This window comes from Odocoileus virginianus, chromosome 26 (assembly GCF_023699985.2).
Source record: "Odocoileus virginianus isolate 20LAN1187 ecotype Illinois chromosome 26, Ovbor_1.2, whole genome shotgun sequence".
Lineage (NCBI taxonomy): Eukaryota > Metazoa > Chordata > Mammalia > Artiodactyla > Cervidae > Odocoileus > Odocoileus virginianus.
This window is the reverse complement of record NC_069699.1, coordinates 41,482,432-41,496,469: the sequence shown is the minus strand read 5'-3', so window position 1 is coordinate 41,496,469 and position 14,038 is coordinate 41,482,432. Positions and strand designations below refer to the sequence as shown.

General features: G+C 39.1%; 1 protein-coding gene across 13 annotated transcripts in view; it reads right to left on the bottom strand.

The window, feature by feature from the left end:
- ERC2 (ELKS/RAB6-interacting/CAST family member 2) overlaps positions 1-14,038 on the bottom strand; it is a 971,398-nt gene that overhangs the window by 580,568 nt on the left and 376,792 nt on the right. For all 13 annotated transcript variants that reach the window (XR_011483727.1, XR_011483728.1, XR_011483729.1 and 10 more), the window contains one exon: positions 9,164-9,331. Coding sequence is in view for 10 of the 13 variants with exons in the window: in XM_070455889.1 (XP_070311990.1) it covers positions 9,164-9,331 (168 nt within the window). In the remaining 3 variants the exon portion in view is untranslated. The remainder of the gene's footprint in view (positions 1-9,163; positions 9,332-14,038) is intronic.

Genomic DNA, 14,038 nt, shown 5'->3' with positions numbered 1-14,038 from the left:
ACTTTTCTTTTCTCAGCTATATGTAAGGCCTCCTCAGACAACCATTTTGCCTTTTTGCATTTCTTTTTCTTGGGGATGGTACAGTGTCACAAATCTCCATCCATAGCTCTCAGGCACTCAGTCTATCAGATCTAATTGCTTGAATCTATTTGTCACTTTTACTGTATAATCATAAGAGATTTGATTTAGATTATACTTGAATGGTCTAGTGATTTTTCCTACTTTCTTCAATTTAAGTCTGAATTTGGCAATAAGGAGTTCATGATCCGAGCCAGTCAGCTCCTGGTTCTGTTTTTGCTGACTGTACAGAGTTTCTCCATCTTTGGCTGCGAAGAATATAATCAATCTGATTTCCGTATTGACTATCTGGTGATGTCCATGTGTAGAGTCTTCTCTTGTGTTGTTGGAAGAAGGTGTTTGCTATGACCAGAGTGTTCTCTTGGCAAAAACTCTGTTAGCCTTTTCACTGCTTCATTTTGTACTTCAAGGTAAAATTGCCTGTTACTCCAGATATCTCTTAACTTCCTACTTTTGCATTCCAGTCCCCTATGATGAAAAGGACATCTTTTTTTTTGGTGTTCATTCTAGAACGTATTGTAGGTCATCATAGAAGCATTCAACTTCAGCTTCTTCAGCATTAGTGGTTGGGGCATAGACTGGGATTACTGTAATATTGAATGGTTTGCCTTGGAATCAAACATTTTTGAGATGCTTCAAAATGTTTTTTTTTTCAAAATTTCAATTTTCAAAATGCTTTTGCTTAGACCCAATAACATACTGCTACCCTCCAAACACAGAACATACATTGAGAATTTATTACATAATACAATGTGTGTGTGTGTTAGTCACTCAGTCATGTCTGACTCTTTCGACCCCGTGGACTATAGCCCACCAGGCTCCTCTATCCATGGAGTTCTCCAAGCAGGAATACTGGGTTGCCATGCCCTTCTCCAGGGGATCTTACCAACCCAGAAATCGAACCCAGGTCTCCCTCATTGCAGGCAAATTCTTTATCGTTTGAGCTACCTGGGAAGCCCATATAATACAGTAAGTTAGCTTTTTCTTATATTTTTTACTGAAGAAGGCAGTTTCAAAAGAAAATTGGCAAATCACGAACACTAACCTAGACAATACTTTTTTAGCTGCAGATATCAAAGCAACATAGGCCAGCTGACATTCAATCAACAATAAACAAATGAAGTGCATTTTTTGTCAGAAAAATATAGTCTTAATGATCTTTTCCAAATGACTGAAATGTTGGCAGTTAGCTACAGAAATTTAACCTGGGTGATATCTGATAGGTGACCCACATCTATCTAAATCAGATGTTTTATTTCTATCATATATTCTATATACTAAACAGCATCTCTCTCCAAAGTAGTTGATTTGATCAAAATAGTCAGATAAGTTTTAACAATTCTAGTAATTTTAATACTTCAAAAGTGCCATAAATGTACTCTTTTTAACATATGTGAAACATATTATGTGATTTACATATTATGTGATTAATGTGAAAATTATAAAACAGTAATATTAATAGCTCAATCACACACACATACACACACACCCAAGATGTTCACCTGTGTAAACTTTCTATAATCATGTCAGAGAAAAGCTAAAAATGTTACAGATAAATGATCATGATACTAAGTAAAACTCACTTTAAGGATTACTATCTCAAGGCAAGGAGCACAGCGATCCAAGATGAGAAGGGTGGCCCAAACACAGGAAGAAAAGGGCCCAATAGGCCAGGAAAGGTCTGGAGAGTAATCTGCTCTAGCAGGGGCCCAGGGGAAGGGTGTCTCTTGGGCACTGCAGGATGTTTAGCGGCAGCCCTGGCCTCTTCCCTCCAGACAGTTGCTGCAATCCTTCAGCTGTGGCAACCAGAACTCCAGACATTGCCAACTGTTTGTCTGGAGGGCTGGGGCTTGTAAAGTACAGCCCAGTTGAGAACCACTGCCTTAGGCTCACAGCCACCTTGGTTGTGGCCCCAAGCCCCAAGTGTCAGCCAAGTTCCTGGCTTCAGATATAGAGCAAACTTGCCTACACTGAGGTCTGACCTTAGGTGACCTTTGCTCACCGCAAAGTGGAACAGCTTCCCAGATTGCTCCCCTTGGGACTAGGTGAGGAGTCTACTGAGCCATGAGTTCTTCTGCGACTAGTCCAGGAAAGCTGCTTAGATGTCTCAAAATGTCTTTCAGGGTCTCAGTCCTTTAAAAGCCAACAACCAAAACAAAGTAAAAATACAATGAGAGCAAAATTGCTGCATTCCTTTGAAAAGGAAGCTATAAAACAAACCAAAAGCTTCATGGTACATGAAGAATTTCATGGAGGAAAAGATAAACTCAAGGTCACTACTATCTTTTTTTCTAAAAACAGATTAATACACATTATAAAAAAATCCAGTTCTAATGTCATATTTTTAAATTTTTTTTCCTATTTTTCATCACGTTATTTAGCAGTTATATCTCTGCCAATTTGGTATTAAAAACAGGCATCCTTGTGTATTAGCCTTAGGTAAATTGCTCAAATTATATTTTAGCTAATCCCTAAAAGTTAATGAGGGGGCTTCCCTGGTGGCTCAGTGGAAAGAATCTGCCTCCCAATGCAGGAAATGTAGGTTTGATCCGTGGGTTGGGAAGTTCCCCTGGAGAAGGAAATGGCAGCCCACTCTAGTATTCTTGCTGGGAAATTCATGAACAGAGGAGCCTGGTGGGTTATAGTCTAGAGTTGCAAAAGAGCTGGACACAACTGAGCGACTAAACAAAAACTAATACAAATAAACGAAAAAGATTAAAAAATTTAAAAAAAAAAAGATTCCACTTGTCTCATGAGGGAAGAAGGATCATGAATAGAAAAACGCCAGAGTAGTGTGGTAGTTAAAAATAGCTGTATCACCTCCTTGACATGTGACTATGGGCAAGTCACTCACTAAACCAGTGCCCCATTTAAAAAATAGGGACTTTAACTGTAACTACATGCCAGTATTTTTTTTTTTTTTGTAGACTCAACCTAAGGATGAAAAGCCCTGAGTACAGTGTCTTGTATATAGTAAGGATTCAGTCAATACCGGATTATTCTTGTTATGAAAATTATCATTATGATCATAATCGGAAATTACCATGAATAGTCAGCAATTTCACTGTACCATTCTCATTAAATGTCATGCCTCTAATAAACCAGTAAGTGAGAAGTCAGAAATGGAAAAAGAAGCATCCTCTTTGTGGAACAAAACAGTATTTTCTGTAAATGTGACATTTTCTTTTTACTAAAAGGGAAAATTAAGGAAGAGTGACTAAGCTCCCTCACTCAGAGTCTTCATCCATCTTTACTTCCTCAGAGTAATGGAACAGATGCTGGTAAAGCAGCAATTATTTCCTTACCTGTGCTTTGCTATTCCCGGGACAGTTCCATCTTGCAGCCTACACAGAATACAGTGTTCTGGGAACAGCAAGTGGGTTTGACATTTCACTGGGGCAAATGACTCTTTGTACAGCTAACAATATTCTTGGGCCAGGAGTGACTCTCAAAGCAATTTCTCCCAAATTCTCATTCATTCAGAATTTACTGACATAATTTATTCATCATATGCATACTGACTGAGGACCATCACTTGAAAAGAATTTCACAAGGAGCTGGAGGTATCCTGATCATGATGGCTGGGGCACTCAAGAAGCTTAGCCCTGGGAAGGAAGACAACATTCACTAAAGGGGTGCAGGGGTGCATAACTTCAAAGTGAGTTTAAAAAAAAAAAAAAGGGCTCTCTACAGGGTGTAAAAGCTCTCCCAGTCTACAGTGTCAGCAAAGACCTCACAAACTAAGTGACACAAAAACTGAGTGGAAAGCTCAGGAGTAAAGCTGCTGCTGCTGCTAAGTCGCATCAGTCGTGTCCGACTCTGTGCGACCCCATAGACAGCAGCCCACCAGGCTCCTCTGTCCCTGGGATTCTCCAGGCAAGAACACTGGAGTGGGTTGCCATTTCCTTCTCCAATGCATGGAAGTGAAAAGAGAAAGTGAAGTCGCTCAGTCGTGTCCAAGTCTTCGTGACCCCATGGACTGTAGCCTACCAGGCTCCTCTATCCATGGGATTTTCCAGGCTAGAGTACTGGAGTGGGTTGCTATTGCCTTCTCCACAGGAGTAAAGCTAAGAACCACATTTCCCAGATTCCTTTTAGGTAGGGTCTGGTTAGATGCTGCTAATGAGAGGCATTTATGTGAACTTTGGAACTCTGGCCCAGGACTTTGAATCTTGACCAACAGCATGATGTGAGGGCAAAGAGGGGAAGGTGTGAGGGTGGCCAGTGGCAGAGAAGACACTTAACCAGAAACTCTGCATTACACGGTCAAGGCACTGTCTGCTTTCTCTTGGTCTCCTAGAGTTGTCCTAATTCTCAATCATCCCTAATCTGGTTCTACCAGCAATTTACTGCGGCTCTGGATATTCCTGTAGTAAATATCATTTTTCTTAAGGTACTGAACTAGCTTCTGCTCTTTGCATCCATCAAGTGCTTTGTTTCTACTAACAGACCACATTATACAAGTCTACCTCCCCAACCAGCCTGTCAGTTTCTTGAGGACTGGAGAATGTCTTTTTTCTCTTTAAACCTCCAGGACTTAGAGTAGTGACTGACTGACACATAGGGAACCCTAGTAAATGCAAAATGAATATGATTTTTCACATGTTTAAAAAACTAAGAGATTTGCAAATAAATCTCTTTAACACTGAATGTTTAACATTGAAAAATAGCTCAAATGAGTCAAAAAGTCTTCCATACCTTACATCAATTTTACGCTCACATGGAAATCTCTATGCTTCATAGTAATCTTCTCGAGTTTAACTTTTTAATATACATTTCATGAAGCAACTCATTACACTAATAACCATACTCCTGTAGCTTTCTTTCCTCTGTTATCATACAGAATTTTCCACCATCATATTTCCAAATGGGTAGAATAAAGCTGCTAAAGTGGGCAGGTCCACACTCAGCACTCCCAGGAGCAAACTATAAACCTCTCTCTCCCGGCCCTTTCCAACCCACAGGGCAATCCATGAAGCCCAGTAGGCAGCTAGTGAGTTCAGTGTCCAGAGGGATCACCATCTGTTTCTCTACCCCTAATAAATAAAGTACCCCTGCTCTATAAATTCACTTTGCTTGTTAGACTGAGACCTAGAATGAAAATGGAGATAGAATTTTTGTCCAATTTAATGGCTTAAAAAAAAGAACTTTTCTTGGGTAGTAAATTTATGCTGCAAGAATCTAGGAGCTACACAGCAGTCTGAATTTGATCTGGTTCAAATAATGCTACCATGTCCTAAAATCCCAGTCATTATACATTTTCCAAATGTACAATGTCATCAAGGTTTTATGACATTTCCTACAAAAAGGTAGCACTTCATCAGTGGAAGCTTGAATTCAGGTATGGGAACAGAACGCTACGGCTGCTGCATGAAAATTGTGCCGCACCTCTGACTTTAGTATCATAGCTGCATGGGGATAACACACCAAACCATTTCCGTACACAAACCTTTCTGACCTGTACTAAAAGAATTCTATTTCTTGGAACTATTGAGTAAAGCCAAAAACATGTATGGTAGGACCAAATCTATTATCGATGACCTGTTTTCCTACAAAAGTTTGATCAGAGATATTAGGCCACCTGGGGTTCTCTGCTTATTCAATTTCACTTCCTTCCTCAAGCAACAAAAGGCTTAGAGCATCATGTCTGTGCCTGCTGCTGACATGTGGCCTGTGCACATAGCTTATGGGGTACACAAGACTTCTGAGACCCAGGGCTTTGAAGGCAAAGCTGACAGATATGAGGTGCAAGCCTAGCTTCACCAGGTTAAACATGGCTATGAAAGGAGCATACCCAGTTCTACTGGCATCAAAACACCATGCTGGTTGCCAGAGAGTCTATGGGAAAGAAATATTAAGTAACACTGAACCTCTGACATTGACACGAGTTTATTATTCTTCCATGCCAACACACCCTAATCCAAAGCTTATGCTGTTCCAATCTGGGCCTGCCCTAAAATAGCCAATTATGCTGAACGTGGTCAAAACTCTAAGAAGTCTTCAGTCCCAAAGACAATCTTTCATTAGCTCATCAGCTCCTGTATTATTTCCAAATTTTGAAGTGGTTTTTGAATTGTGTGCATCACTTCTTTAGATATTATTTCTCTTTTACACTGCAGATATAATAGTACTCCTTCTCCATTACTATGTTGAAAACTTGAAGCTAAACAACCTCTCCAAATATACATGAAATATTTCCAAATCCATCACTGGAACAGTTTAAATAAGTGGGATTGCTATCCTATTGTCAAAAGGAGCCATAATATATAATTGGCTTTGTTCTAGAACTTCCAAACTGATTCCAAACTTTTAAATCTGGTGGAGGGGGCAGGAGGAGGCAGTTTAAAATTTTGCAAAATATTCATGTCAGCAAAAGAAGCTGTTTATCACTTCTGCACTGAAAGTGCCTTCCCAAAATCTTTACTGAGAAAGTGCTGCCATTTATTCCTCAAGAATGAGGGAGCTTAGAATGGATAAAAAACAAGGTTCTACTATAGAGCACAGGGAACTATATCGTCTCCTAGGATAAACCATAATGGAAAGGAGTATTTTTTTAAAAAGTATGTAGAAAGCCTAGAGATAAACCCACAGATATATGGTCACCTAACCTATGACAAAGGAGGAAAGAATATACAATGGAGAAAAAAGCCTTGGGAAAACTGGAAAGTTACATATAAGAGAATGAAATTAGAATACTCCCTAACACCATAAATTAAAAATAAAACTTGAAATGGATTATAGACCTGAATGTAAAGCCACACACTATGAAACTTTTAGAGAAAAACATAGGCAGAAGACTGTTTGACACAAACCTCAGCAGGATTTTTTTTGACCCACTTTTGAGAGTGATGAAAATAAAAACAAAAATTAATAAATGGGACTTAATTAAATTTAAAAGCTTTTGGACAGCAAATGAAACCATAAATAAGATGAAAAAACAATCCTCAGAATGGAAGAAAATATTTACAAATGAAGCAACTGATAAAGGATCAATCTCCAAAATATACAAACAGTTCATGAAGCTTAAGATCAAAACAAAAGACAACTCACTGAAAAAACGGATGGAAGACCTAAATAGACATTTCTCCAAAGAAGACACACAGATGGCCAAGAGGCACATAAAAAGACACTCAACAACACTAATTATTAGAGAAATGCAAATCAAAACTAAAATGGGGTATCACTTCACACTATCAGATTGGCCATAATTTTAAAAATCAACAAATAATAAATGCTGGGGAAGGTATGGAGAAAAGGGAACCCTCTTGCACTGCTTGTGGGAATGTAAATTTGTACAGCTACTATGGAAAACAGTATGGAGATTCCTTAAAAAATTAAAAATACAGCTAACATATGATCCAGCAATCTCACTTTGGGACATATATTTGGAGATCACACTTTGAAAAGAGACATGCATCCCAATGTTCACAGCAGCACTATTTATAATAGCCAGGACACAGAAGCAATCTAAATGTCCATCAACAGAGGAATGGATAAAGTAGATGTGGTACATATACACAATGGAATATTACTTGGTCCAAAAAGGAACAAAATTATATCATTTATAGAGGTGAGGATGGACCTGAAGACTGTAATACAGAATGAAGTCAGTCAGAAAAACAAATATCATATTTTAACACAGGTATGTGGAATCTAAAAAAAAGTACAGATGACCTTATTTGAAAAATAGTAACAAAGACACAGATGTAGAGAACAAACATATGGATACAGGAGGGAGGTGGGCTGGGATGAACCGGGTGATGGAGGTTGATATACATAGACTACTATGTATAAAATGGGTAACTAATGAGAACATCCTGTGAGGATGGAAACCACTGAGGATGGAGAGACGGCTTCATAGGCATGCAACTTGCGTACGTACACCGGGCCCCCGTGCTCAGAAGGGCCCCAGGCTTAGTTTTATGCTTCACTATGATCATCCTGAAATTCTCCATAAAGTCTGAATAAAAGGTCTTATATTTTCATCTTGCACTTGGCCCCACAAATTAGGTAGCTTGTTGTGACTAGAGAGGTTTGGTCAGAGTGTGATATGAACAGTTTTCTGTTTTAAAAGAATTACTCCAGTTTGAATGTTAAGAACACCCAGTAGGAAAAGTAAGGGTTGAAGCAGGAAAAACAGCTAGGCTGCTGTCAATACAAATAAGGGGAGAGGTGATGGCAGCAAATGTCACCAGGAGAAGGGCCAGTTAGGTCCCATTTGTCTGCAGCTGCCTGGTGACACGCCTGTCTATGGCGGTGCCCTGGCCAGCCAGCTCCTGCTTCTCCGCACTGGTTTCTGCTCAGATTCCATGCTGCTGCCTGTTAATCTGAGAGCCCTATGTGTTTCCCAACAGCTTCTTTCTCTTAAAAGAGCAGGTACTAGTTTCTCTTCTTGCCTACCCTTTTCTCTGGGGAAGGCAGGGCACCCTGTGATCCCACCAAAACTGTACACAGTAGCAAACAGGAATTCTTCAAAAGAAAAATCTGGGTGTTGTCCCCAGACGTGAATCCCCTACTTTGGAGAAAATGAAAGAAAGAAGAGCCCTGGCCAGGTGCAGTATCTGCTGTGTTAAGTCACTGTGTTACAACTTATTACACCTTGTCTCACAGACTCCAGTGAAGTAATGGGTGTAAATATTACTTCACACCCACTAAGATCTGTATGAGTCTGACAGGTAAGAGCTACTAAACTTTATTTAAACACAAAATGCACCTAAAATACCTTTAAGACCCACAAAACACATTGACTGCTCAATTCTCAGTAAAGAAAAGGAAAACTTAACAATAAATTTTAGATTTATATCTAAATTTGTACAACTATCTCTATGTTTAAGCTAGTAAATGAAAAAAAAATTACTATTTAGTTTCCAGGTGATCAAATAAGTAAATTCATCAAGCTGTGCTAAAACTGACATGATTACAATCACCAGTAAGTTAAATATCAGTAAGTTTAAAGTTTACACTCCCTAATCTAAAATTCTTGAACAATAATTTCTTCTTTCCCACACACTCAAAAGTTTCTCCAAAATGACAAAACATGGATGATACCAATTCTCAATCTGAAGTGCTTACGTCAGGTACTCACCTTTTTCTGAAGAACATTGATTTTCCTCTCCTTCACTTCTAACATATCCTTCATGTCTCGAATCTCTCCAGCCAGTGTCCCCTTCTCTTCTGTGAGGTCCTGCAGCTGTTTCGTTTTTTTATTGAGAAAAGATTCTTTCTCTTCTAGCCGTAATCTCAGTGCATCTACCTGAAATCAGGAAAAAGAAAAAAGGTTGCAGTTTTACAGATAGGTCATCAGTAACTACCAGTCCTGCCCTGGGAGGTTGGGTGGGGCAGCAGTACACCTTCTGAGCAGCATGATCAAATACTGCTCAAAGGCAACTCCAGGCTATGTGTTTTAAAGCCTACATCTACCTTAAAATCCTGCTGCATGCGTAGCTGATCAGTGATATATATTTTTTTAATTACAAGGTTTATATGAAGTAAGATGTTATGAAGTCATCTCATGTTGAGAGGCCAAAAGTTGGGAAACAAAGCACATGAATTCTCTGCATCTTTGAGACCCCAGGGAGGGCACAACACTGTCCATGCCAGGTAGCATCCTCCAGGAATACAGAGAACACAATGAGCCATGCCACGGACATCTGGGAGGAACACTTCTAAATTAGAAAAAGACGTGTGGCCAAGACGAAGTAAATGCTGTTAGAGGAAGAAAATGCTGTGGATGACATCCATCCTACAGCTTCATGAAAGACTGCTTTACAACACTAAAGAAAACATTTAAACTTCTATAATTTCTGCTTTTCAAATGTTGGTAATAGAATGGGGAAACATAAGCTTTTTTTTTTTTTTAATGTTAACAGTCCAAAGATCATGTGCAAAAAATGTTTACATGGGTGATGCAGGACACTAGGATGACAGACAACTCTAATCCTCACCTTCCACATTGGGAATTGGATAAACAGAAGCAAATCAACACTAGGAAGCAATTAAGCATGTTATTGAGAGATATCAAAATAACCATGCATAGGGAGCTTAAAGAGCTGACCTTGAGGAAGAAGAATGGGACAGGGGTAAGTTGGGGACTGCTGCATCTCATAGCATATCTTGTTGAACATTTGCTCGTTATACTATTTGCAAGTAAAGTTTAGAAGAACACAGAAAAAAACAAAAAATGTTTTTTAAAAAAGGAGCAGGAATACTGTAATAAGTCAAAATAAATAGATATAAAAATATTATAAGGACAAAGAGTCAAAGGCGATTTGGAACAAAGGAAAGAAGACACTTAGGTTTTAAGTTCTGCTTCTATCTGGGCTTCCCTGGTTGCTCAGACAGTAAAGAATCTGCCTACAAGCATGAGATTTGGATTCAATCCCTGGGTCAGGAAGATTCCCTGGAGAAGGGAATGGCAACCCATTCCAGGGTTCTTGCCTGGAGAATCCCATGGACAGAGCAGCCTGGTAGGCTGTAGTCCATAGGGTCACAAAGAGTCAGACACCACTGAGTGACCAGCGCTACTTCTACCTGTGAGGATGAGCACAAATAACTGTCACTTGCCCACACCAAGTCTTCAGCCTCAGTTTCTTCACTTATAAAACAAAGAGGTAAGGACTGACTATCTCGAAGTGCCTGGCATTTTATGATTTTAAAGACAGCAATCAGTCCTAGGTAGAACACATCAGGGCAGGAAAATACTAGAAATAAAAAAGTTATCAGGGAAGAATCTCCTTTTCTTACCCCTGTTGAAGAAAGAAGGGCCAAAGTAGTGTTTTTAAATGTCAAAGGTGATGGGGAGGTAGGTAAGCAGAGAGGTTTTCTAGTTTCTGCCCCAGACAGCAAGATGAAGCTGGGAGACCCCAGCAAGGGCAGAGGTGATGACAAGTGCTGGAAGCCCCATTGGCTGAATGACCCTGACTGCATTATGAGAGAGGACGGACACTCTGTGGTTTCAGAAGGAGAGAACTGCTGAGTCTGCAAACATCTGACAGCTCTGCCTCTTCGCACATAATGGCTATAGAGATCTGGGGACAGAGGTGAGGGGGAAATTCATATCCTGGTGACCTTCCCTTTCCTAAATGAAAAACTCACGCATGCCAGTTGCACTAAAGCTTAAAAATTCCAGATTCTCAAGTGATCTATGTAAAAAGTCATCTTCATCCACCAACTCGGAATAACATCAGTACTTCTCTTTGAGTTTTCCTCTTATCCGGTGAAAAAATGTGATTTTTAGTTTATACGTAAAAGGGTAGCATTTAGTGGGTTCCTTCGAAATTGGCAGAACATGTTGATCACTGCAGGTTACAGCAGTGGTTAGAAAGGGTTATACATTCAATTTTAGGGATCTGCACATAGGCTAACTAGGATTCTGTGCAAATTGGAGAAGAAACTGTGGTCCCATTAGCCCCACATTCTACCTATCAAAGATGGTGGTCTTTATCTGGACAAAGGAAACACCCAATCCAAATCCATGATATAAATAAATTACAACATGGGAGACAGTGAGTGATGCTAGAGAACGTTTCAGAAGAGACTATCTAATTGATCAATAGTAAGCTTAACATTTGTAGTGCCTTCTGGCTATGTGTGATCTTTCAATGTCTTGCTCCATCTTAGTAAATCCGTAAGAGATTAAAACAGCAACACGAGCTTTTGTAAGGACTATTAAGTAAGACTATTTCTCCAGGAACAAAACGGAGAGCAAAGTTGCTCGTGATCAACACATTACTCGCAACACCCAAACTCTACAAGGCAGGAGGGAGTCTGTGCCAGCCAAGGTCTTCTGTTTGTGAGTTTATTTTCCATGCGTCTGACAGCATGTACTTAGCTTCAAAGGAATTTGAATTGTGGCCTTCAATCGCCTTCACTCTATCTCTACAGCTTTGCATAGCCTCCTAGAATCAAGAAATGAAGTTTAAGGTTTGTTTTTTTTTTAAAGACAAAATGTTGACCTGAACTACATCCAATTCTCAACCAACATAAGACCAGTTTGCAGTAAGCAAGCATGACATCATTTCTAAAGTCAAATTTTAACTTCCAGATGGTGCAAAACCACAAGCAGGCGCACAGACCTTCTGATGCACAGAAGTTTAAACACAGGAATCAGGCCAGAAAGAAGATAGTCTATTAAAAATTAGAATATGTAGTTCCAAACTGAGTATCAGTGAGTAGGATTAAAATTCCCTTCACTAATATTTGAACTTCACTCGATAGTATACTTCATTTTTAAAAAGAATCAGAAAAGCCTTCAAGTTTAGATTATATTCCAACATCAGGTAGAGACATAAAAGTTAAAATGTTTGGGAATATGAAATACCTTTCTCTACCTCTTCACTCAACACCAAATAATTTTAAGGGCCCTTGACTCTCTCTCTCAAACTTTGGCAGTTGACTCAATAATAAAACTTGGCAAAACAAAGAGCACCATCATTTCCCAGAAAAACAAAAGAAAATTAGAACTGCATGATATTGTCAGTGCACAAAGACCCATAGGTTGAATTTCCAGTTTTTACATATTATTTAACCACATGGGAGCTAGTCACCTAATGTTAAAACTAAGACAATCTTTTCATTTTAGGAGAATTACTCATTTCCTTCTGAACCAGTTGTGTGTATATTCGTGTCTGTATGTGGGCGCATGTGTGTGTATGTTTAAAAGCATGTAACATATGAAAATTTAACCTTTTACCTGGCAGTATAAAGCATGAAGCATTTGTTACCACTTCGGTTCCAGGTAATAACTTGAAAGAAAATGACCAATGCAATGAAATTGGCAAAAATTGCCAAAATCAGAGCTAAACATTATTAATCTTCATGTCAGCACCCAGGAATTATAACCAGTTCCAATGGTGAGGTATGTTTCTAGAAGTTTTGTACATAAGCTTCCTGACCTTCCTGCCATATTTTACACGGGCCTTCAGAAACAGTTTCAATGTTGTGACAAAACACTAAGTGCTACTTGATATGCCATAAATAATTTTTAAAAATCAAATGGTTCATTTCCATCCTAAAATGACTACAGCAACACTTGAGAGAAAGAAAAAAAAAAAAAAAACACTTGAGAGAGAAAAAGCGGCCACTTGAAAATTTTCACAGATTAAATACTACTTACTTGACAACACTTCAGGCATTGAATAAACATGCTATCAGAAAGAACAACTTTAAAAGAAAATGAAACTGGAACATACACAAAAGCTCCCAATACAGTTTTATTTCACATTTAAAGTGTCATTTGTTTGTTTTTCCTAATAGTAGACTTGGGTTAACAGTATATTTGAATTTGATTCAACTTGCAATCATTCAAATGGGGAGACAGATTCAAAGTTGGAAGTATGTATAATATATGGAAGTATGTTTCCAAAGACAAAAACACTGAAAATAACCTAAAATCTAGAAGTCGCTGTGGTAGTAACCACTAGTTCTCACTCAAATCCAATTTGCCTTTCCTTCCTGAACACTGGAGCAATCTCTCTTTCCAGCCCCCTTGTGGGAAAATGGAGCCATTCATGAAATGTAAGCAGAGCATTATACATCACTTCCTATCCACACCTCCTTGACACCCCTCCCCTTCCTTGAGACTAGAAAGGATACATTTTCCACATGGTGAAGCTACAAGACAGCAGAACCTCCATATATCTGCTTCCTCAAGAAGTAGGATTACCCCTAACTTCCTGACCCCCAAAAGTATGATGTGTTAAACCACTCAATCACTATCATTTCCCCTGGTTTTATTAAAAAGTGGGTACCTTAAAACTAGAAAGGTTTGTCTTAGAGATGACCATAAACCTACATGAAACTGGGTCACTGTTCTTCCCTCTACTTCTTCAATGTGTAAGAACTCAAAATCTACTTTCCTCTATCCTTTCATCCCAATTCCAAAGAAGTGTGGCAGGGGTTGGGGGGCAGGGAGATGGTTGACAGAGATCCAAGGACAGAGCTGAAAGGAAGCAGCAGCAGA